Source organism: Cicer arietinum, chromosome 3 (assembly GCF_000331145.2).
Source record: "Cicer arietinum cultivar CDC Frontier isolate Library 1 chromosome 3, Cicar.CDCFrontier_v2.0, whole genome shotgun sequence".
Classification (NCBI taxonomy): Eukaryota; Viridiplantae; Streptophyta; class Magnoliopsida; order Fabales; family Fabaceae; genus Cicer; species Cicer arietinum.
The window spans coordinates 62,291,711-62,318,241 of NC_021162.2; the positions used below are offsets into that span (position 1 = coordinate 62,291,711).

General features: G+C 30.9%; 2 protein-coding genes and 2 long non-coding RNA genes across 5 annotated transcripts; 2 read left to right on the forward strand and 2 right to left on the reverse strand.

Moving 5' to 3' along the window:
* Positions 1-1,922: 1,922 nt before the first annotated feature.
* Positions 1,923-12,935, reverse strand: LOC101491833 (uncharacterized). 2 transcript variants are annotated; one of them, XM_004492817.4, is made up of 15 exons: positions 12,612-12,934; positions 11,745-12,446; positions 11,351-11,663; positions 11,116-11,262; positions 10,926-11,014; positions 10,712-10,804; positions 9,629-9,755; positions 9,002-9,066; positions 8,743-8,917; positions 8,125-8,316; positions 7,990-8,037; positions 7,335-7,481; positions 7,098-7,180; positions 5,045-5,160; positions 1,923-2,265 (listed from the first exon to the last, which is right to left on the reverse strand). In XM_004492817.4, the coding sequence occupies exons 2-15, from the start codon at positions 12,353-12,355 to the stop codon at positions 2,183-2,185; spliced, it is 2,289 nt and encodes a 762-aa protein (XP_004492874.1). In that variant the 5' UTR covers positions 12,356-12,446; positions 12,612-12,934; the 3' UTR covers positions 1,923-2,182. The 2 variants fall into 2 exon arrangements, with proteins under 2 accessions (XP_004492874.1, XP_073221704.1); XM_073365603.1 differs by lacking the exons at positions 1,923-2,265; positions 8,743-8,917; positions 9,002-9,066 and having other exon boundaries at positions 5,025-5,160; positions 12,612-12,935.
* Positions 2,615-4,015, forward strand: LOC101492837 (uncharacterized). The gene is made up of 3 exons (XR_012162130.1): positions 2,615-3,134; positions 3,238-3,366; positions 3,579-4,015. It is a non-coding gene; the product is annotated as an uncharacterized lncRNA (long non-coding RNA).
* On the forward strand, positions 4,814-5,786 carry LOC113785874 (uncharacterized). Its single transcript, XR_003472062.2, has 3 exons — positions 4,814-4,905; positions 5,009-5,137; positions 5,350-5,786. It is a non-coding gene; the product is annotated as an uncharacterized lncRNA (long non-coding RNA).
* A 768-nt stretch (positions 12,936-13,703) lies between the features above and the next one.
* LOC101493167 (transcription termination factor MTEF18, mitochondrial-like) lies at positions 13,704-16,258 on the reverse strand. The gene has a single exon (XM_012713657.3). It carries the CDS (start codon positions 16,104-16,106, stop codon positions 14,439-14,441), a length of 1,668 nt encoding a protein of 555 aa, XP_012569111.1. The 5' UTR covers positions 16,107-16,258; the 3' UTR covers positions 13,704-14,438.
* Positions 16,259-26,531: the final 10,273 nt, after the last annotated feature.

Sequence of the window (26,531 nt, forward strand, 5' to 3'; positions counted from 1 at the left end):
TTTTCACCTTCTTATAATGACTATGGACTATGGTTTAGATTTGTGCGCAACCAAAATTAAAAATAGTTGAAATAATATATTTTACTAAAGTAGTATGATAAAATGAAATAATATAAGACAGTTAATAAAGTTATTTTTTGAATGTGATTAAAATTTAATTAATAAATATCATTATTATTGAATTGAACCATTGAAAAATAATTATTAATTATCTTCGAAGATATTTTTGACCAAAACATAATTAAAAAAAAAAATTGTAACATTCACGGAAAATGGGAGCTATTTTTTTAGTGGTGGAGTTATTTTATAATGTTTAGAATTGTCACTTCAATCTTCAAAATTGTAGTTGTTTTAATTCTCAAAATTATAGAGATTTATTAATTTTATCCTCCAAAATTATATAATTATAAATTAATTATTAAAAATGATCAATCAATTGAGTCATGTTATAAATTAATTTTAATTGTCTTAAGCATGAAGTCATAATTGAATTGAATGGTTATAGTTCATTTTAAAAATATTTATCTATTTTTATAAATATAAAAAAAAAAAACAAATTACTTGATCTCAACCATTTTAAGTAACGAGTTAATTATTTACTCGTAATACATTTGACATAAAAAATAAAGTTAATATAAATTAATATATTTCATATTATAACATTATATGAGTTTGAATTTCAATAATCGATAGTCCAACAAGCAAAAGATTAGACAAGTAGCGTGACAATCTCACTCACAATCTCCTTTGTTTGTTTCTAATTGCACCCCATATTTTATTAGTTAGCCCCTCAAACACAATATTTAACAATAATATCTAAAATACCCCTAGGCTCATTTTTTTTTTCCGAAGTCATCCTATATTAAGTGGTATGTGAACTAATTTCACATATACTATGAGAATTTAGTTTACACAATACAGCGTTTGAAAATTTTAAATTTAAAAATCATACGTGAATTAAATTTATGTGCACGTTAGTTAAAATTATTATTTTTTAAGTAAACTCATGTATAATTTTCAAACGCTGAAAAAAATTTAAATTTATAAAATGCACAAAATTGCTAAAAAAAAATACTTTATAAAAATATATTATTTATATATAAAAGTTCTTAAATCTATATATGAAACATTTCACTTTTGAATTGACACAATTTTGTAAATTTGTATACTTTATTATTATTCTAACTATTTATTTTTTAATTTATTTGTCTTTATGTTTCTATTTTTTTAGTAGTAATGTGTTTTCTCATTTGTCTTTTCACCTTATGTGATTTTCAATCTTCCTTCACTTTTATTTTATTTTCACATCTTTTATTTTATTTTCACATGTTAAAGCTAATAGAAAATAGAGGGCAAAGTTGAGTAGAATTTTATTTATTCTATTTTCTTATATGTAATTTTGTATGTTCGTGTAAAAGAACTATATTTTTTCAAAACTGTTGGTAGATTTATAATTTTTATTACTTCAATCTATCAACTTTAAATTTGATTAATTCTTATATATGTTAATTATATGGTTTTTATAAATTTTAAATTTATTTTTATTTAAAACATCTTTTAATTATACTTCAATCCTTAATCTTTCATTAAATTCAACGTATGAACTTTAAATTTCATTAATCTTTATATATGTCAATTATATAGTTTTAATAAACTTTAAATTTATTTTTATTTAAAATATCTTTTAGTTATGCTTCAATCCTTAATCTTTCGTCAATTTATCCTACTTTAATAAATATTCATAACTAGCTTAAGATTGGCACATGTATAATTAGACAATGTATAAAAGCACATTAATGAATGTTCTAAAAGTATTAGTAAAGAAACCAATAAATAAAAATTGTGTTGAAAATTCAAGTCAAACATTTATCAATCTAATTGTGATAAATATAATTTTTCCCATAAAAAAATTGTCTCGAAAATTCAAGTCAAAACCTTATCAATTGATTGTGATAAATATAGTTTTCCAATACAAATTTATCGCTTTTGATTGCTTAACCAATACCAAGGACATCTTTAGCACATTTTTTAACTCAAAAAAAATCAACACGAGCTCAACCTTTTTTGATTATTTATACATTTAAGGTGCATGGGGTTCCATGAATACATACGAACCATTATTCTTCGCGGTTACATTTCAAATAGTATAACACCACAATACGACAAAATTCACAAATAAACACTACGTTCTTCCTACTTTGTCTTTGTCGGCATCTTCTTTCTGGGAGCCTAATTTGACAATGTCTTCCACCAATATTTTTCCATCTGTTTATGATTAAAAAAATGCACATAATAGCTGTCACTCATAGACAGTTGAACAAATTTTCAAATTAAGATATTGGATCATTTAAAGGTCACAGTTACATGTACTCCATGAGTCTATGTGTTAGCAACATAATAAAGTTTTTAAACTGCTTTGAAAATCTTGCAACTCAGTCACCCAACTTTTAATGTCTTGGTTAATTGTTATTGTCGTGCGCATGCAACCAATCAAACCATACTATATTATTATTTCGCCATGTTAGTTCCAAAAGCTTATCCCCAAATATCTAAATAGTGAAATGTGATTAAGTGTATAGGAAAATTATTTTACATTGATAATGCATACAAAAATAAATTTTTAAAGCTATTCATAAATGCTCCTCATCCATATTCAGTTTAATGCATTTTCAAATATAAATATGGAAGACTTTTAAAGAACCATGGTATGTAGGCAATATATCTAGTTCACACAAGCATAAGTGGGGTAATGGAATTTCATATTGTTTCTAAGGAAAATGACACTCTTCTCAAGTTGTGAATAATTTGATTTATCATCGAAGTCCCACATGGGTGACATGGCTTCAGAAAATGTTGCTGACAAAATGTGTTAAGAGTCCCACATTGGATGAGAGAAAGTCTGATAAAGTGTTTATAAGTGGTGGGTAGTCCAGTCCTCACCCTATAAGCCATTTTTGTGGGGTTATGTTGAGTCCAACTCAAATTCTAAGATGGTATCAGAGTCTATCTAAGATGTCTTCTATAAAGGGGCCGTTGCATGGACTCCTAAAAGATAGTGCAAGGAAGAAAGCGCAAAAGAGCCGAAAAAGAAAAGAAAAGAAAAGCTCAAAAAGGAAAACCTCATGTTGCATTAGGTTTTATCTTTGTGCTTTTGTGGTATTAGATTAGTTAAGTGTTAGTTGCGTTAATTGAATATGGCACATCAGCGATATTCATATTTGTTATCTCTTGGTGCAGGATGAGAATAAGGAGGAAATTGACAGAAGAACTAACCACTATCCTTAGAAAGGTTGCTGACAAGTTCATAAATTCCTTCTTTTCCCAAAGTATCCTTCAGATACATAGCAGCAGAGACAACCTCCTCAGGTGACACTTTCCCATCATAATCCCTGCAAGAACATGGCCAGACATTTAAATGACAATTAGTTCCAACAATTACCTTTTTTATTGAAATTTCCAATAATTACCTATGAACATTTATATGGGAAAAGCAATAAATAACTGCATCCATGTAATGATGCTTTGTAAAATTTACACATTGCAAATGCATTGAATTTTTGGGATTAATTAATTTTCAGGAGAAGGAAAGGGCACAAATTTCGGCCAACTAAGGCTCCCAAGTGATGAATTCAATCACACATAGAACGTGAATGGATAACAGCATTTGGGAACCTTGTGGGTATGTGAGTAGTGGTTATTTCATGGAATGTAAAACCATTTCATACATAGCTACAAAGAAAGTGAAATAGGATTTGGAAACTCTTGTAAGTGGTAGATTTTTTTTTTTACTGTCTTGTGAGTGGTAGATGTTTTACACGTTTGAGAATGTTGGATACCCAAATGGCTTAAGGTCGAAACTCTAGATCTCTGGTAGCCGACAGCAGGATCCTAGATTCTTATGCTTGTGTAATATTTAACTACTATTAGTCGTCTAACGCTCAAGCCATGCAAATTTTAATTATGATCTCATCATGAATTTATGATACCACTAATAAATATGTTAACCGTTTATTCATTGGGATTGCATAATTGAGATTGGAGATAATATTTACGGTGCATGGGCCAAATAACTGTTAGCACAGTAAATTTGGTATACTCTTCTGAGAATTGTGATCTTGTCTGGGTGTTGGGCTTTTCGATCCTACCATGCTGTTTATATCAGACAAAAAGCTTGATTTGCAAAAAGGAACAGCCAAACCGGGACGCATGAGTCTAGCCTAGTCCTACTGACACCTTAACAGATCCTAAAAGTAGAGCCGTCAAAAAAGCCCCCAACTACAAGGCCCTTAATTTAGTTGGGGGCTCTTAATTTAGGCCCATTATTTCATGGGGCCTAAGGGAGGGGGCTCTAGGGGCCCATAGGCCCCTAATATTTTATTAATTTTAAGATTTTTTTCTTGAAAAAAAAAATTTCAAAAAAAAAAATCAGAAACTTTTTATCGAAAAAAAATGGGAAATTTTTTATCGAAAAAAAATCGAACATTTTTTATCCAAAAAAAGTCGGACATTTTTTATCGAAAAAAATTGGAAATTATTTATCGAAAAAAAAATTAGACATTTTTTATCGAAACAAAAAATCGGACATTTTTTATCGAAAAAAAATCGGAAATTTTTTATTCGAAAAAAATCAGAAATTTTTTATCGAAAAAGTCAGAAATTTTTTATCGGCAATTTTTATCGAAAGAAAACCAGAAATTTTTATAAAAAAAAAATCGGAAAATTTTATAGAAAAAAATTAAAAAAAAAATTATCGGTGAAAAATTTGAAAAACTTTATTTCTCAAAAAAGAAAATCGATTCTTTTAAAGCATGGACTCCTAAAAGATAGTGCAAGGAAGAAAGCGCAAAAGAGCCGAAAAAGAAAAGAAAAGAAAAGCTCAAAAAGGAAAACCTCATGTTGCATTAGGTTTTATCTTTGTGCTTTTGTGGTATTAGATTAGTTAAGTGTTAGTTGCGTTAATTGAATATGGCACATCAGCGATATTCATATTTGTTATCTCTTGGTGCAGGATGAGAATAAGGAGGAAATTGACAGAAGAACTAACCACTATCCTTAGAAAGGTTGCTGACAAGTTCATAAATTCCTTCTTTTCCCAAAGTATCCTTCAGATACATAGCAGCAGAGACAACCTCCTCAGGTGACACTTTCCCATCATAATCCCTGCAAGAACATGGCCAGACATTTAAATGACAATTAGTTCCAACAATTACCTTTTTTATTGAAATTTCCAATAATTACCTATGAACATTTATATGGGAAAAGCAATAAATAACTGCATCCATGTAATGATGCTTTGTAAAATTTACACATTGCAAATGCATTGAATTTTTGGGATTAATTAATTTTCAGGAGAAGGAAAGGGCACAAATTTCGGCCAACTAAGGCTCCCAAGTGATGAATTCAATCACACATAGAACGTGAATGGATAACAGCATTTGGGAACCTTGTGGGTATGTGAGTAGTGGTTATTTCATGGAATGTAAAACCATTTCATACATAGCTACAAAGAAAGTGAAATAGGATTTGGAAACTCTTGTAAGTGGTAGATTTTTTTTTTTACTGTCTTGTGAGTGGTAGATGTTTTACACGTTTGAGAATGTTGGATACCCAAATGGCTTAAGGTCGAAACTCTAGATCTCTGGTAGCCGACAGCAGGATCCTAGATTCTTATGCTTGTGTAATATTTAACTACTATTAGTCGTCTAACGCTCAAGCCATGCAAATTTTAATTATGATCTCATCATGAATTTATGATACCACTAATAAATATGTTAACCGTTTATTCATTGGGATTGCATAATTGAGATTGGAGATAATATTTACGGTGCATGGGCCAAATAACTGTTAGCACAGTAAATTTGGTATACTCTTCTGAGAATTGTGATCTTGTCTGGGTGTTGGGCTTTTCGATCCTACCATGCTGTTTATATCAGACAAAAAGCTTGATTTGCAAAAAGGAACAGCCAAACCGGGACGCATGAGTCTAGCCTAGTCCTACTGACACCTTAACAGATCCTAAAAGTAGAGCCGTCAAAAAAGCCCCCAACTACAAGGCCCTTAATTTAGTTGGGGGCTCTTAATTTAGGCCCATTATTTCATGGGGCCTAAGGGAGGGGGCTCTAGGGGCCCATAGGCCCCTAATATTTTATTAATTTTAAGATTTTTTTCTTGAAAAAAAAAATTTCAAAAAAAAAAATCAGAAACTTTTTATCGAAAAAAAATGGGAAATTTTTTATCGAAAAAAAATCGAACATTTTTTATCCAAAAAAAGTCGGACATTTTTTATCGAAAAAAATTGGAAATTATTTATCGAAAAAAAAATTAGACATTTTTTATCGAAACAAAAAATCGGACATTTTTTATCGAAAAAAAATCGGAAATTTTTTATTCGAAAAAAATCAGAAATTTTTTATCGAAAAAGTCAGAAATTTTTTATCGGCAATTTTTATCGAAAGAAAACCAGAAATTTTTATAAAAAAAAAATCGGAAAATTTTATAGAAAAAAATTAAAAAAAAAATTATCGGTGAAAAATTTGAAAAACTTTATTTCTCAAAAAAGAAAATCGATTCTTTTAAAAAAAAGTGGCCCTATAGGCCTCCTAAGCCCACAAATTTTTAGGGGGCTTTTAGTTTAGGGGGCCTTGTTTTTGGGAGCCTTTTAAATTATTAATTTTTTTGGCCCCTTCAAAATGTGGGCTGAGGCCAATAATTAGGGGGCTTGTCAAATTGACAGCTCTACCTAAAAGTGATGTAACTGTTATATACTTCATGTAAATTGAAGATTGATTGGCAAGTTTGAATTATCCACAATTACTAGTAAATTGTGAGCCAGTTCTTCGAATTTATTTGGAACAAGTCACTGATAAAAAATAATAGCAATGATCACGGGACTCCCCTTATAACAGGGTAAAAGGTCCCTTGTTCCTCTGCCATATTGTCCTTAAATGGATTCTACCATTGAAGTTGACTAACTGCCTTTTTATAAGAAAATATCATAATCAAATATTCATATAAAGAAAACAACAGAAGTTAATCATGGTTTATACAACACACTACATAATGTTCTCTCAAGCAAATATTTAACCAAGAAAAAAAACCTGTCTAGTAACCGCCATCGATCTCCAATTTTAGCATCAACTTCATCAATTTCTTTTTCAAGTGTCTGGAGCATAGCATCAACCTAAGAAGCATATAAAACTCCTATAGTTGTCAGTTATTTCCAATTTCAGAATGTAATTCAGGCTGTCTGTTGATGATTAACAGATAATCTGTTTTCACTTTGTATTTTAATTATTAAGTGGCATCAAATAAAAACTAGAGGGTCATAGAGTTACCTTGTCAACAAGTGCTGAAGAAACCTTGTCACTAATAGCGACCTCCATGGCACCATCACTATCCTTCCTTGCAGCTTTATAGGCCTTCTTAGCTTCCTGCTCACCTTCAGTACCTTCTCTCCCTACCATACTATTATACAACTCCATCTGCACAGCGGTAGGTTAGAACTTATTTTGTATGTAAGAAAAGTTGGGCATGAAAAATAGCTAGTTGAGGATGTAAGAAATTTTGTTACTAGCCTGTGGACTGGACTTAACCCCTTACACACCAGTATAGTAAGCCTACTTTATGTGTGTGTAGTAGATACAGATATAATAAGCCCAATCAGTCGTAATAGGTACTCTTAAACAACTAGAGTAAACACTTTAAAAATCTTTTCTCAAACAACAAAAATACAATAATACTATGATGTGGATAACATAAAGAGCCAAATGCTGCAGAAAAAATGGAATTACATTATCTAGCAAATAATTTTTTTAGCAAATTAATGTTAAGAATGTAGAAAAAAGTTAAATTACATTAAAAAGGCAAATTCAACACATACACAATTCAAGAAAGGAATTGCCCTTTGAGTTTAAAGATTTTGAATGCCCATAATATATTCGCTACATGCTTTCCACCCCTAGAAACAGATCAATTATACTGTCTACATACCTCCTTTCTAACAAGCCTCAAAAACTCTTCACGTTCTCTGCTCACCGACTGAAAAATTATCAGACAAATCATTGAGTCCAATCATTTACCGAAAACTTTTAATAGTTGACAAGAATAAAAATAAGTTTTCCTTACAGATGCTGATGCTAAAACAGCTAATGCTCGACTGATCTCACAGAGTTGCTCCTGTTTTTCCAATGCCTTTGACTTTACCTCTTCTCGTGCTTGTTCGTTCGTTGAAGCCATCTTGTTAATAGCCATATTCCTTTCACCACCAATAGAGTCTGTCGCTTTGGCCAGCTCCTCTTCCTCTTTATCTTCCTCCTCCTATTAAATATCTCATAACCATCAATCTCAAATCTAAAGCAATAAGTATACCGATAGCTTAACAACTTCAACAAGAAAATCAGCATATTTGGTGATTCACGCACAATGTTGATCGGGTGACAATAGATGAAAAAATCTGTTACATAGAACTACATTTTTCAAAAATGTAGGCTACCACAACAAATTTATTTCTCTCCCCATCTTCCACTCTCACTTTCTTACTAGTGGACATCATTACATATACATATGTAAAATTCTATGTTCCTGCCACTAGTTATTAATCACAAAGTTAAAGTGAAATGAAGCAAGGTTTTTTACAAATCACTTTAAAAATATAATAATAGAAAATGGAAATCACCAACTCATGCCTCCTTCGCAAAACATAACTATCTCAGATGATGGCAAATGTGATGCATACAAATTAACCTTGATTAGCTCCTCTTGCATTTCAAGATATTCCAACTTCCTCTTCGTTTCCGAAACAGGATCTCCAGATGGCAAAGCTGCCACACCAACAGTATCCACAACCTCATCTGGCAAAGAAGAGAGTGTAGCTTGAACAGCCTCTTCTGGTTTCACCTTTCCTGAGATAGAAAATGCTCTACAGAGAGAATGAGATGACTACGCCTTTCCAGAAGGGAAATCCTTAAAATCGATAGTATTTCAACATAAAATTTTAAGATACCTAGAAAGAATCAAGAGGGAAGATGGGAGAGAATGGTTGAGAGACAGATCCAGCCAGTCATTAAGCTGCAATGAAATGTAAGTAAAATTTACTACCGACAAACATGGAATTTGTTTTAACAGTTCAACTACAAGATGATGTCTTTTATCCAGCATGAAGAATGTACTCACTATATTATGTAAATGTCAACTTAGTCCACTTATTTTTCTAAAAATTTATTATTGGAGTTACTAATCTTACACTCTATCCTAATACTATTTTAGTCCTGTAGATTTAAGATTTTACCTACAACCCTTGTTTTTAAGACACTGCTTTTGTTATTCACTCAAAACAATAGCATTTGAGAATCTTGAGTGTTGTTTGAGTTATATCTGATATCAATGAGTTTCAGTTAAAATTGATTAGAAATAAATTCAATAAGAAGAAGGTCCTCAAAGTAGCAATTATGAAAAGATAAAGTTTCCGAAAATTGCAAAAATGGGAAGATAATGGTTCGGATTTCTGAAAGTAGCAATTATGGCCAGTTTCTCATTCACAAGAATTTATCAGCCAGTAAATTAACACAATGTTGGAGATTTCATAATTGAGCTCCAGCGTACAAATTCTGTTTAAACATTTATTGTTAACCTGTTGCCGCATTTCTTTCACTGAACGCAATCCAAGCAATCCTCGATCTCTACAAGCTTGACGAAGCTCCGCTTCTGAAAGAGACTCCACACCTTCTTCTTTAATGAGTTTATCATCATTCTTGATCCTGCCAAAGCCAAAAATTTCAAATCTATATTTTCAAAATAACCATGAAGATAATTGACTGAATATATTAAATTTTGATTAAGAAATACTTTAGTTTTCACAGCACATAAAGCTTTGGACATGTTCTGAATATTATTTCAATGTAGAGAATACAAACAATAATCTGGATATATAGGCTAATTATAACTAATGGATGTAATACAATATCTCCTAATAACAACATAATATTTTTCTAATAACTAGAGATACGATAGTAGTCACATATTTACATGTTACAACACTCCCCCTCTAGTTGGTGAATGAACACCTATCATTCCTAATGAACATCTAACTAATGGGCCTAATACAGTATCTCCTAATACTTGCATAATATTCTTCTAATAACTACAAATACGATGATAATCATTAATCACAAATATACAACACTCCCCCTGAAGCTGGTGAATGAACATCTACTGTTCTCAGCTTGCAAGTTGGTTGCTTGAATCGTTTTGTTGGCAATTCTTATGTTAAAACATATATACTTGCAATAGCAAGTACCCACAAGGATAGTACTCAACTACTAACATGTAACTTACAACATCGATTGTTTCTTACTGCAGCAAAATCACATCATCAGGACTCGGGAGGAAACGTACTATTTTTCAGTTCACTATCAACATAAAATAAAACAACAATCCCATCTATCTATTTCCTACAACTCAGTTATGCACTATAATGATACAAAAAAGTAAGTGAGAAGGCAAACATTCATAGATTGGTGTAACATGTATAAGATATGTATTATGTACAATGCTTGGAAAAAAATCCTTATCTACACCAGAAAAAATGAAAACCGGACACATAGCATTATATGAAACTTCCCTAATTCTTCTAACCTATAAGAGCCAATGATTATATACATACACCAGAATCAGAGTCATCCCAGAAAGGAAAAAAGGAATCAATGAATCTTACTCCTGTAATCTTTTGCGGAGCATATAACGCAAATATGCATCAGTACCATATGGGCTGATACCCATGTATTTACACATATTTACCAAGCGAGGCCTGTTTATCCATTTTGAAAACCAAAAGACATATTAGCATAATGATAATGGAGATCCAAAATATAAGATTCATAACAGAAGAGCACAATTAGTTGAACATAACCAATGGTAGAAGGACCAACCTGCTAATGTTATCCAAAGTGAACTCATCGTTAAATAACTTGGCAAATCCTAAGATCTCAGCATTTGAAACTCGAGCACCTGTTCTGACCTGTTCCATTAACAAACTAAATACTAATGTAATATAGCGATATTGCCCATAAGATGATAGCTAATATGTAAAATAGCTATATTACGAAGAGCATGATTGACCTTGTTCATAAATTCATCAAGATCTTCTGCTGTCTGCTTCATTTCTCCACTTCGTGAATTCTGAATCTCCTTCGCCATTTCTTTCACAGTATCTTGAAGAAACTTAGCATATTCTATTCTTGCATTTAGCCTTCTTTTCAATGCCTCCTACAAGTTAAGCCTTCCCAAAATTGAGTGATACTAAAGCGCGCCAGCAGTAAGGCAGGTAATGTTTGATGAGTACATTAACAATTACCTGTTCTTTCATCTTATCCTGGAAAGTGGAAGGCAGCATGTTGGGGAACAGTTTCAGGAATACTGGCAACAGAAACTCCATGAACGGAACTATGATAAATACAGCGAAAGGAACTAGCCTGAAAATATCGGCTGTTGTCCTCGTGAGTTGCTGCCTCTCCCTTCTAGAAAGACTCTTTCCATTTGCAAGTTTCAACAATAATCTAGAGCTTATCCTAACATCAGCCCAAAGTAGTTTCGTACCAAACCAGTAGTGTTGTAGAGTAGATTTAAATTCATCTTTGTAATGACTTAACTTCTTTGCCCAGTCATCCCTAGGCAACGGAAAACCAGAGATTTCATCATACACATAATTATATCACACACAAAAACAAGAGGTAGTAAATTTTTTAAACCTGCTCATTGACAAAATAGCTCTGAAAGTTGGACCGATCCCTAAAATCTTAGCCCATAATCTCTTCACAATAGATTCAGCACTCTTATGGGGTTCTTGTACTTGTTTAGCCTTAGTTTTCGCTTTTAAAGTACTCAAGTCTTCAACAGCCTCATCACACTCCTCCGGCGACGCTTCCTTCTTCTGTTTATTATCAGTTTGATCATTTCCCCCAATGCTGCCACCCAATCTAGATTGATTGGCAGCAGCTGTAGAAATGTAACGTGAACAACATGATGTCCACCCCAATCTTGAAAGAGAAGTTAACTCTATCTTCTCGGTTCTAATTCCAAAATTCGGAACTCCAAAGGAACTATGCAAATACAATCTCGACGCGGAACAAGCTGCCAAATCATTATTGTTGACAGTACACAAATTTCTTTCCTGTGGATATCCATATCCCGTAGTTGCAAACGAAGAGAAAGGAAACCGACTAAAACCATCGAATTCACTAGATTCAAATGGCTGACCAAGCACAACATTTGAGAATCCAAGAATAAAGCGAGTATGTTGACCAATCAAGTGATTGAACAAAAGGTTCTTTTTCTTTTTCAAAATCACTCTTGAAGCCATAGCAACAAATTATAGCCTCTGATGTCACTTTTTTCTATATAAAACACCAAATGGATTCCATGCCAGTAATACAAATCGCATAATTTACCACCTGCAAAGTGAAATTATCACTCTCTTCATATTTTCAGCAGCGCATGATTAGAGCGCTGAGAATCGAATGTTGGCACAGTAAACAATACGAAATTTAACATTAACTTCTATTTTGGCTAGAAAGACTAATTGCATTGAATTCAAACTTGTGAAATAAGAAACGAACCTTGTAGATGGAATTTGTTGGTGAAAACAAACGACGGAGAAAAGAGTCGCTGTGCGGTGAAGTTATAAATCGAGAGTTACCGGCAACGAACCGCCGGAGCCTGATCGAGAAAAATGCGCGCGCGCGCAATCATGCGTATTACACGTGAGTAGTCTCGTGTGTGAGAGGAAACAGACAGAGTGATGAAGAAAGAACTACAACATTCTCCTTCTTTTTTATTTAATCTTTTTCTGATTCATTTATTCATATTCATATGTGCATTACTTTTTGACTTTGACATAGTGCATGTTTTGCACGAACAATAATTCAGAACTATCTTATTATTCTTACTTTCTTAATCGGTTTCATCATTATGAACTTCTAATATAAAATTACAAATAATCCACTAGTTGATCATGTCTTGGATTTACTTAAATAGGGAAGATGTATTGTGATTTTCATATACTAAAATTCCAATACTCAAATATAAAAAAATTAAGTGAGTCAAAATAAGCACCGTATTATATTTTAATTTCAATTTTTATAAGTTATTTAAAATATTTGTCAACTTATCTAAACTACATTTAATATATTTTTTCATAACGAGATTTTTTGTTTTATCTCTCATAAGATATTTTAAATAATGTAATATATGATACGACAATATAAAATTATTAACACCCATAAAATTAAAATAAAATACGGTAAAAACTTAGTTTTCAAACTTCGAATTTTTTTATATTTTTAATTTAATTAATGACATATGAATATTTAATTTCTCCAGATGGTTTTATATTATATAATTGTATGCCACGTCATTAAAAATATGTCAATTCTGCATTTTTTAATTAAAAAATTTGAGAGGAAGACTATTTCTATGAATTGATAATAATATAGGGACTAAAAATATAATTAAGCCAAAATATTATAAAGGTGCAAAAAGGATTACAATTTTATTATGACAAGAAGAGATCAATATATTCTGAACTCTCTCAAAACCTATTATGAGCATATTCTCACTAAGCTAGCTGCCTTATATAAGCATATTCTCAGTTCCCAGGTTGCTCGTGCGAGTCAAATCATCAAAGGTCGATTTCAGATTTGCAAAATGTGTACACTACTTGAACATTTTGTTTATATAAGCTAAATATACTTTTAAAAAGGGATCTTTACAATGAAAAATGCTAACAATATACTCTTAATGTGAAAACCAAGTAATAATGCCGTTATTTCAACTTCTGTGACAATTTTTTTTGAGAGTCAAAACTGTTGCATTTCAAACTGAATAATAGGGACCAATACATTGTAGAATATCACTATAACTTGAGAACTAGCACTGAGTTATTAGTAGAAGACCTTGATTGTGTTCTACAATCCTCTAAAATGGATCCAAAACGGTATTGTCATCATCCTCCTCCTCCTCATCATGTTTTTTTATTGAAATTAGCAACCACTAGTTTAGAACTAGTCAAAGATGCAATAGTGAGATGTAATCATGTAACTACTGAATCCATTGAGCATGCCAAAGGCCTAAAGTCTCACCCTCACCGAACAAAGGATCTAATTCTCTTACCTTAGCATAATTCCTTCTTCAAAGCAGAACTTAGCATTCACCGAACACCCCGTTTTCTTCTCGAAACTGAAATTTGGTCCAACAAATAAAGCAGTGCAATACATGTCTTTTGCAGGTCATTCTTTATGGCTCTATGAGTCAGCGTAAAGCACATAGATCTTTGTCGCAGGCTTTCTGAAATCACCTAAAGTTTAATAGTCTGTTTACTGTACAAATTTAATCAGAGATATTCCTGAAGTTAATGATACATTCTTACACTATAAATACAAAGGTTGTTACATTGGAAATTTACGGCGACAGAATTGATCAAACCAATGTTTTGGAGCAGCTGGATGAATTTTAAACACTCTTGCTACAAATTTCTTTTCGTTGATAATGATCATATTTCCAATGGAATATGTTTTACGAGACAGACCATTTTCTGTAAGCCACATATGGAATCTAAACCTAGGTATAATTCGATCCTCCAAGTGATAATGTAACATTGCTGGAAAATTTTCCAGATAGTCTAAAGTTGTTCCCATTTCCTTGTTGAAGAAATTCACCTTCCGCTCTATAATTTCATAATTCTGGTTTAGTATCCTCGGGGTTTTTCTTACCATCAGGCAGAGCTTCGAGAATTCAATCTTAGAGCGTAGAAGGCAGTCGAATCTTTCTTGTAACTCGCTGCTTGTGCCATGCAAACGATCCAAAAGATTCATAGTCAAGGCATTTTCTCCAAAGCCTAAGCCATGCAAGAAATTTAATTTCTTAATGCTATGAACTCGAGCTCTCGAAACGAGAATTCTACTCAAACCATCTTGATAATCTTTATCCCGATCTTCATTTGAATAGCTCGTGATATAATCCGGTAATAACCGATGATCTCCGCCCTTGATTTTATCAAAGAACCATTCCTGCAAACCCAAAGCCCTCATCACATTAGGAAGATTAACCATTTTATTTGTTCCCAACACATGGCCAAAATTTTCCCTAACATCCTCCAAATCTTTAGAACTAATGCCAAAGTGTTTCAACAGCTCCAACACATTAATCACAGGCTTCTCCAAATCAAGCTTCAACAATTCAGGGCATAGTAGAATCAACAAAGCCACTTCTTCCTTCTTTGCACCAAATCTACAAAAATACTCTACTTTATGTACTAACTCCTCTTCTTTGTGTTCAACAAATATACTCTTATTCCTCCCCATGAGTTCTCCTACCTTACCCTTCCATCCATTTAAATCGAAAAACAACCGCAATTTTCTACAAACCTCGTGCCAAGAATCTACATTCCCTTCAACAGAACTAGCCAAAGAAAAATCCAAAAAAATCAACTTCAGATCACTAAACAACCCATCAATTCCAACAACACCCATTTCACCTTCTTCCTCAACCAAAACAAAAGGAAAAGCCAAACATATACCAATGACTTCAACATTACCAAAACCAAACCTTTTGAAACCACAAAGCCTTGATTTCAACTCTTCACCACTTCTCCGAAATATATAACTCTTTTCCATGTACAACACACCCAATTTTTCCCAAGGAAACCCAAAATTATAAAGTGTACAAGCAGCTTCCAAAAGGGTCCCATCTTGAGAAAAGAACATCTTATCATTAGGTAACAAATGAGAAACCAAGTTATAATCTATGCCTATGCTTTCAAAAAAGACTTCAAATTCGTTAATGGGGTGGAACCTAAGGACCTTGTTAATGTTTTTGGAGAAAGTAGGTGCGGAAAAATTTACCTTTGAAATGAGATTGGTGAGGGAATAAAGAGTGTTGTTGCTAATTTGTTCCGCATATGTAAAGGGTAAGCACCTAGTGCCGTGGAGATAGTCGGTGAGAGCTTTCTGAGCTTCGTGAATGACGAGGTTTCTGTGTCTGGTGGGGATGTTAGAGAGGTTAGGGAACTTGGTTCTTGAGACGATGGAAAAGTGGCGGTGAGGGAAGAAGGACATGCCTCTATTTCTTTTCAGCTTCCCGTAGCAATAGTTGCAAAAAGCAATAAACCTTACACATTTTCTCACGTTATTTTATAATTGGTCTTCACTAACATTTATCGACAGGGCTAGGGGTGGACAGATTTGCCACACCCGCCCATAACCGGCCGACCCATACGGCTCATAAGCAAACGGGTGGTTTGGATCGGGTTGTCGGATTTCGCGGGTGAACTTCAATGGGAGAATTGGCTATTGTACCCCCCATTTAAACTTATACCCCCAAATTGTTAAAAATCCAATTTTATCCTTAAAAAATTCATTTACGAGCAGTTAAAAAAAATTACTCTAAAATCTGACCTTGCTGAAATTTCCGGTAAGTTGCATTAAAATTTCCGGTAGTTATAATTGTTACCGGAAATTTGGAAACTGAAATTTCCGGTAGTTGTAATTTGAATACCGGATTTTTGAAATTTCCGGAAGCTACCGGAAATTTCAAAAAATTTGAAAAATCAGGTAGTAATTTTTTGTTCACCGGAAATTTGGTTTTTTGAAATTTCCGGTAGTTAACCCGGAAATTTCAAAAATCCGGTACGTAATTTTTTTTTTTTTTTTTGAATATGCTTTTAATTTGTTTGTTATTTTATTTGAATTGTTATTTTTGAACTAGGGATGGAAAACACACGACCAGTATTTATAGATTTAACTGAAGCATTTACAACTGATCAAATTTTTGAGTCACGAGAAGCTGTCATATCATGGGCAAGAGAGATAGGTCGACAAAATCGAGTAGCAGTTATCATTACTCGATCAGACGTAGAGACTGGAAAGAGAGGAAGAAAGTCAAAAGTAATTCTTGGTTGTGATAGAGGTGGACAATATAAGTCAAATAAAAATGACACAGGTACTTCAACTTGACTAGTATCTATCAAATTTACAAGCGACGAAGTACATACAGGAAGAATTTGATGGGACCTAGAACTGATATGCAACACTTGTTGAAGTTACTTGAAGCTGAGAAATATACTTGTTGGAGTAGGACTCATGAGGACTCCAACGTTGTGAGGGATATGTTTTGGACGCACACAGATTCCATAACTTTGCTTAACATGTTCCCTCTTGTATTGATCATGGATAGCACCTACAAAACCAACAAGTATAGGTTACCGTTGTTTGAAATTGTTGGTGTAACTTCAACTTGGTTGACATTTAATGTTGCATTTGCTTATATGGATTCTGAACGTCAAGACAACTTTTGGTGGGCATTGGAGAAGTTAAAAGAGTTGTTTTTTTCAAACACGCCATTTCCTCAGGTGATTGTGACTGACAGAGAACTGGCTTTAATGAATGCAATTAAAGTTGTATTTCCATCTTCAACAAATTTACTTTGTCAACTTCATATTAACAAAAATGTTGGAGCCAAATGCAAACAGTATATATTAAAGAAAGACATGCAAGAACCCATTCTTGAGTTGTGGAGGAAAATTGTTTATTGTTCTGAAGAGAAGGAGTACGAGGAACTTTTGCAAGTATTTGAGCAAGCATGTGTCGATAATATTATTTTCTTTGACTACGTCAGAGACACATGGTTGAATCCTCATAAGGAAAGATTTGTTGAAGCATGGACCAATCGAGTATTGCATCTAGGAAATACTACGACTAATAGGTATGTCATTAAAATTTCACATTTTGTATGATATATGATATATGATTTATGCATGATATATGATCATTACTTCACATTTTGTATTTTTTTTGTTTAAATATTAGGGTTGAGTCTGCTCATTGGTCATTGAAGAGATTTTTGGAACACAGTAAAGGAGATTTTTGTAAGGCATGGAATGGTATGAATGACATGTTGAAGTTTCAAATTATTAAGATCAAAGGTTCATTTGAGATAAGTAAAGGTCGCAAAGAGCATATACACAACAATCCATTCTTTGAGAAATTGACTTGGGTGGTATCCAAGAAAGCCTTAGGTGATATTGTTGAAGAATACAAGAGAGTCAGTTATGTCGGTAACGACAAAGATGTGTGTTGTTGTATACTTAGAAAGACTCATGGATTACCTTGTGCATGTGAGTTAGCAGGATACAAGATGAAAGGTGTTCCAATCCCATTAGATGCTGTTCATATACATTGGAGGAAATTAACCTTGAATAGTGATCAAGAGAATGACCAGTTGACAAATGATTCAGAGTTGGACATTACATCGGAGATGGATATAATTTGGAAAAAATGGAAAACACTTAATATTGCTGGAAGAAGGGCTTTAAAGAGCAAGTTGCGTGAAATAGCATATCCGGAGACAACATCAATGTGTGCACCAGTGGATAAAATCAAAACAAAAGGTGGTGTTAAGAAAAAAGGCAATAAGCCGAAGGGATATGATGTATATCGTGACCCATCATACTTTGAGCATGTTGATACTCAAGTCTCCCAGCATGTATCCAAACAAGTCTCCCATCAAGCATCCAAACAAGTCTCCCACCAGGTTAAAAAATATTTCCACGAGTTTCCTTCTTTAATTCATCCATATATTGAAGACATAGTTAATGTTAAAGCAGATGGAAACTGTGGATATCGTGTTATTGTTGCTTTACTTGGTTATGGTGAAGAATACTGGAGCATTATACGTCGGCAGTTGTATACAGAGATTAAGTCCAAACCTGATTTATATGCTGCATTATTCAAGGAACGTTTGCAAGAAGTGACAGAGTCTTTACTTGTAGCTGAGTTGGAAAACCAAGCTAACGAGAAGTGGATGACCATTCCTGATATGAGTTACGTGATAGCAACAAAATATAATCTCGTTCTTGTTACATTAGCAAAAACTTTTTCTTTGACTTTTTTCCCATTGAGGGGTGCACATAATGGAGATTTGTCACGTGATCGTGTTATCAACATTGGTTTTGTTAACGAAAATCATTGGGTTCAAGTTAAATTGAAATCTGCATGTCCGTTACCTCCACTTGCATGACATTGGAAGAAGCATCGTAGCGATGAGTCTACATCATGGGCTATCGCTTATGCAGGACGTCTACAACATTGGGGAATCTGCATGTCCGTTACCACCACTTGCATGGCATTGGAAGAAGCATCGTAGCGATGAGTCTACATCATGGGCTATCGCTTATGCAGGACGTCTACAACATTGGGGTTCTTTAGATTTAGAAAATAATTCAGATTATATGTCTTTGGCAGATGATTGATACTTTTGAGTTGTATGTTGTTTTAAATGATATGATTGGCAGATGATTGATACTTTTATTTAATGACACATTCGCTAATAATAACTCAGAATAATAAATAATGACACATTCGCTAATAATAATAACTCTGAATAATAAATCGCTAATAATAACTCAGAATAATAAATAATGACATATTCGCTAATAATAATAAATCTGAATAATAATAAATCTGAATAATAATAAATCGCTAATAATAACTCAGAATAATAAATCGCTAATAATAAATAAGTCTGAATACGTCGCTAATAATAACTCTGAATAATAATAATAACTCTGAATAATAATAGCTCTGAATAATAATAACTCATAATAATAAATCGCTAATAACTCTGAATAATAAATCGCTAATAATAAATAAGTCTGAATACGTCGCTAATAATAACTCTGAATAATAATAATAACTCTGAATAATAATAGCTCTGAATAATAATAACTCATAATAATAAATCGCTAATAACTCTGAATAATAAATCGCTAATAATAAATAAGTCTGAATACGTCGCTAATAATAACTCTGAATAATAATAATAACTCTGAATAATAATAGCTCTGAATAATAATAACTCATAATAATAAATCGCTAATAACTCTGAATAATAAATCGCTAATCATAAATAAGTCTGAATACGTCGCTAATAATAACTCTGAATAATAATAATAACTCTGAATAATAATAGCTCTGAATAATAATAACTCAGAATAATAAATCGCTAATAACTCTGAATAATAAATCGCTAATAAATCTGAATAATAAATCGCTAATAACTCTGAATAATAAATCGCTAATAAATCTGAATAATAAATCGCTAATAACTCTGAATAATAAATCGCTAATAAATCTGAATAATAAATCGCTAATAACTCTGAATAATAAATCGCTAATAAATCTGAATAATAAATCGCTAATAACTCTGAATAATAAATCGCTAATAAATCTGAATAATAAATCGCTAATAACTCTGAATAATAAATCGCTAATAAATCTGAATAATAAATCGCTAATAACTCTGAATAATAAATCGCTAATAAATCTGAATAATAAATCGCTAATAACTCTGAATAATAAATCGCTAATAAATCTGAATAATAAATCGCTAATAACTCTGAATAATAAATCGCTAATAAATCTGAATAATAAATCGCTAATAACTCTGAATAATAAATCGCTAATAAATCTGAATAATAAATCGCTAATAACTCTGAATAATAAATCGCTAATAAATCTGAATAATAAATCGCTAATAACTCTGAATAATAAATCGCTAATAAATCTGAATAATAAATCGCTAATAACTCTGAATAATAAATCGCTAATAAATCTGAATAATAAATCGCTAATAACTCTGAATAATAAATCGCTAATAAATCTGAATAATAAATCGCTAATAACTCTGAATAATAAATCGCTAATAAATCTGAATAATAAATCGCTAATAACTCTGAATAATAAATCGCTAATAAATCTGAATAATAAATCGCTAATAACTCTGAATAATAAATCGCTAATAAATCTGAATAATAAATCGCTAATAACTCTGAATAATAAATCGCTAATAAATCTGAATAATAAATCGCTAATAACTCTGAATAATAAATCGCTAATAAATCTGAATAATAAATCGCTAATAACTCTGAATAATAAATCGCTAATAAATCTGAATAATAAATCGCTAATAACTCTGAATAATAAATCGCTAATAAATCTGAATAATAAATCGCTAATAACTCTGAATAATAAATCGCTAATAAATCTGAATAATAAATCGCTAATAACTCTGAATAATAAATCGCTAATAAATCTGAATAATAAATCGCTAATAACTCTGAATAATAAATCGCTAATAAATCTGAATAATAAATCGCTAATAACTCTGAATAATAAATCGCTAATAAATCTGAATAATAAATCGCTAATAACTCTGAATAATAAATCGCTAATAAATCTGAATAATAAATCGCTAATAACTCTGAATAATAAATCGCTAATAAATCTGAATAATAAATCGCTAATAACTCTGAATAATAAATCGCTAATAAATCTGAATAATAAATCGCTAATAACTCTGAATAATAAATCGCTAATAAATCTGAATAATAAATCGCTAATAACTCTGAATAATAAATCGCTAATAAATCTGAATAATAAATCGCTAATAACTCTGAATAATAAATCGCTAATAAATCTGAATAATAAATCGCTAATAACTCTGAATAATAAATCGCTAATAAATCTGAATAATAAATCGCTAATAACTCTGAATAATAAATCGCTAATAAATCTGAATAATAAATCGCTAATAACTCTGAATAATAAATCGCTAATAAATCTGAATAATAAATCGCTAATAACTCTGAATAATAAATCGCTAATAAATCTGAATAATAAATCGCTAATAACTCTGAATAATAAATCGCTAATAAATCTGAATAATAAATCGCTAATAACTCTGAATAATAAATCGCTAATAAATCTGAATAATAAATCGCTAATAACTCTGAATAATAAATCGCTAATAAATCTGAATAATAAATCGCTAATAACTCTGAATAATAAATCGCTAATAAATCTGAATAATAAATCGCTAATAACTCTGAATAATAAATCGCTAATAAATCTGAATAATAAATCGCTAATAACTCTGAATAATAAATCGCTAATAAATCTGAATAATAAATCGCTAATAACTCTGAATAATAAATCGCTAATAAATCTGAATAATAAATCGCTAATAACTCTGAATAATAAATCGCTAATAAATCTGAATAATAAATCGCTAATAACTCTGAATAATAAATCGCTAATAAATCTGAATAATAAATCGCTAATAACTCTGAATAATAAATCGCTAATAAATCTGAATAATAAATCGCTAATAACTCTGAATAATAAATCGCTAATAAATCTGAATAATAAATCGCTAATAACTCTGAATAATAAATCGCTAATAAATCTGAATAATAAATCGCTAATAACTCTGAATAATAAATCGCTAATAAATCTGAATAATAAATCGCTAATAACTCTGAATAATAAATCGCTAATAAATCTGAATAATAAATCGCTAATAACTCTGAATAATAAATCGCTAATAAATCTGAATAATAAATCGCTAATAACTCTGAATAATAAATCGCTAATAAATCTGAATAATAAATCGCTAATAACTCTGAATAATAAATCGCTAATAAATCTGAATAATAAATCGCTAATAACTCTGAATAATAAATCGCTAATAAATCTGAATAATAAATCGCTAATAACTCTGAATAATAAATCGCTAATAAATCTGAATAATAAATCGCTAATAACTCTGAATAATAAATCGCTAATAAATCTGAATAATAAATCGCTAATAACTCTGAATAATAAATCGCTAATAAATCTGAATAATAAATCGCTAATAACTCTGAATAATAAATCGCTAATAAATCTGAATAATAAATCGCTAATAACTCTGAATAATAAATCGCTAATAAATCTGAATAATAAATCGCTAATAACTCTGAATAATAAATCGCTAATAAATCTGAATAATAAATCGCTAATAACTCTGAATAATAAATCGCTAATAAATCTGAATAATAAATCGCTAATAACTCTGAATAATAAATCGCTAATAAATCTGAATAATAAATCGCTAATAACTCTGAATAATAAATCGCTAATAAATCTGAATAATAAATCGCTAATAACTCTGAATAATAAATCGCTAATAAATCTGAATAATAAATCGCTAATAACTCTGAATAATAAATCGCTAATAAATCTGAATAATAAATCGCTAATAACTCTGAATAATAAATCGCTAAGATGCCAAACAAGAAAGTTATCTTCTAAATAACTGTACGTTGACATTTTATTTTCTGTTTGAAAATGTAGGGTTTATAGATTGTTTTGTTGTATTAATATTTTGCAGCAAGTTACTCTAACTGGTGATATTGTTGTGCAGTTGAAAGAGCTAAGACAATGTCATATAGAGTTTAAAATAGAAAGTAAATTGATTTTGCATGTCTGAGTTTGAAAGGTACTTTTGTGTTTTCTTACAACTCCTTATAGATTTCCTTACAAAAGATTTCATTGAAACATAGATGTTATGAATGTTCCTTCTCTTAACTTTCCATCTTTTTCTCCTAAGATTTCATTACATCACAGACAAAGGAGAATACAAAATATACTGAGAAACTGCTATTTTTTTTCAATTCCACTGTTATTTTTTTTCTTCTAATTTGCATTATGTGTGCAGAAACTACTGAAATCACTAGGAAATCCTTATGGTGCAGCAATATTCCTTTGATTACTGTCATTTTAATAAGGTTGATTAAGATGTAATTTATGTAATTTATACTTGAGAATTTTAATTTGTATTGGTTGTGTGAATGTAATTTGTATTGATCATGTGAATGTGAATTTGTGATTTAATATTTGGCTTAGATTTTGTGGCCAATGTGAATGCAATGTCTTGAGAACAATAATACAATAAATCTTTGATTGGATTATATTTTGATTAATATTGTAATAAAAAATTGTGATATAAAAAAATTGAATTTATAAAACAAAAATTGAAGTTATAAAACAAATATGAGTCTGATTGGCAGGTTGGACCATTTATTTTAATGGGCCAGAGTTGTCTTAAATATAACAAACTCTATCGGGTCAAATTATTTTTTATGGTTAGGTCACATTATTTAACTTTTTTTAAAAATGAAAAAGAAAGGCCCAACAAAGTCCAGAAGTCTAACCCGTTTTGACCCACCCGTTCACAACCGTCACCCAATGGCCCGAACCCGACTGGCCCGAAATAAAAAATGGACGAAATTGGGCCCATTAGTACCACCCGAGGATTCAATCGGGTTTAGGTTTTTGACCCGAATCCGACCCTATCCGACCCATGTCCACCCCTAGACAGGGCCACCTTGAATATTCCAGAATTATAAATTTTTTTTATAAAAAAACAATGTTGTACCTTTTAAAGGTTTGATTTTAAAAAGTTAAACGTATAAGTTTTAAGATGAAGTTTATATATTTAATATTTTAAAATGTGTATTTAATTTAAGATAATATTTATTTTTATAATTTTTTAATCATTTCATTTGTAATGGAAGTCAAGGAAGATCGATAAAAAAATTATTTTGGTTATTTAAATTTAGAAATTCATCTTCTTAATTTTGTTGATAATTTGAATCTAATTATTTAATTTAATTAATATTTCTATTTTGTATAATCTTATTATATTAAGTTATAGTTCAACTAATATAGTTATTATGTTTCACGTTCGAACTCGGAATCCCGCAATATGCATGAATTTTTAGTAGTATTTATTATTTCTTCTATAAACAAAAAGATCATATTAGATTAAGTGTCTTCAATCTAACTCACTTTGTAATAAAAGTTGTTTTTTGGAAGAATTAGTATTTTAATTAAAAAAAATTATTATAAAAAATATTTTTATTTTAATCCCTATAAAATTTACTAGTAAAAATACACATTTGGTCTTTTAGGTTTAGCCTAATTTGTGTCTATGCCTTTTGAATTTATGTTTTCTTGATTTGATCATTTAAATTATATTCAGATTGCACTATTAACATTTATTTTATATTAAATTACATACGTGGTCGTTTGTGTTTGACAATTTTCTCAAATTTTTGTCATGAAGTGTTAAGATCAAACATTCACTTAATTGTCGAAGTTACTTTGCTAGTGGAGGAAGTTAATAATATCGATTATATAGATAAATTTTTATTACCAAGGTTATAAGGTTATACATATGCCAAACGATTGTAAAGAAAATTAAGAAATATTGTCAGTTTATAAGATTTTATGAATGTTTTCAGAATAATTAGTATGATATGCCTATTGTTGTATCATTTGGTGAATTGTTAATAATCAACGGTTGAGGAGACTTTGAGGTATATCGGTAGAAAGTTTTACGTAAAGTTGAAATACATATTGTTGGGTGGTAGATGACTTCGCTACCTGTGTCAACTTGAAGTTAGTGAATCCATGTTTTATAGTTAGTTGTAATTAGGCCTCATTTCCTTATATGTTGGTTACATAGTTGGGTTATTAAGCTACATGTAATTTACGTGTTGATTGTTAACTGTGTTGTTATGATGTAAGGGTGGACATATGTTCGATTTCGGACGGACTCGATTGAAAATAGCGATTTCGAAGAAAACCACGAATGATAATTTAGGACCATATTCGACCGTTTGAGGCGACATATGTGGAAGGTGACAACAAGTCTTACGATTAACACAGTCTTGCTATACAACGAGATTAACACAGTCTTGCAATACAACGACTTTTACGCTTAATTTGATATTTTATGAGATAATAAAAATGTGTATTTTATAATTAAGGAGCAAAGTTTTTATATTTTGCAAAATTTTCGACTATTTTTCATATTAATTCTATAATGACGAATAAAGAGTTTTTTATAGTTTAACAAAATTAACTAACTCGACCAAATCTGAGTCACCCAAATAAGTCAATTAAGTACACGAACGAGTTATAATGAGTCATACTAGTTGCATGAGCTTGCACACATGGGTATATACAGATTTGGGCGACCGAGTGCAGGTGAGAAAAACAGACTCACATGTACCTTAACCCCAATCTTTTCACTTAAAACTACGTGTTTATAAAAACTCAATTTTTTAAGGTGAATCTCACAGTCTCACTTAGTTATCTCACCACTAGTACGATAAATATGTTGTTTGATAAACGAAACTACTCAAACATTGATAAAAAATATTAAAAATCTAATTTTTATTTAAAAAATAAAATTGAAAATAAAATCAACAAATAATTAAATAAAATTCATCATCTTAAAAAAAATAAAAAAAACTCATCACTCGAACCAATCTATCTACATGAATCGAAACCTACCAAACCAAAATTGACCTAAACCAAAACAAATATCAATCAAAATTAAATTTACAAATTATAGACTCAATTTTAAATGTCAAAGTGGTTCTAGAAACCACCAAAATCTTCCTGATAATGAAGACCTAGAATTTTATAGAACACCCAATCAAAATGACTATATGAATCACATAAAGTACATCACAACAAAACATTTTTTATGGACTAAAAGAAAAAAGGTGAATATTTTATATAAACAATTTTTAAATAAAAAATAAATTAAAAAAATACAAGTAATAAATGGCATTTTGGTAGTTTGGCACTAAT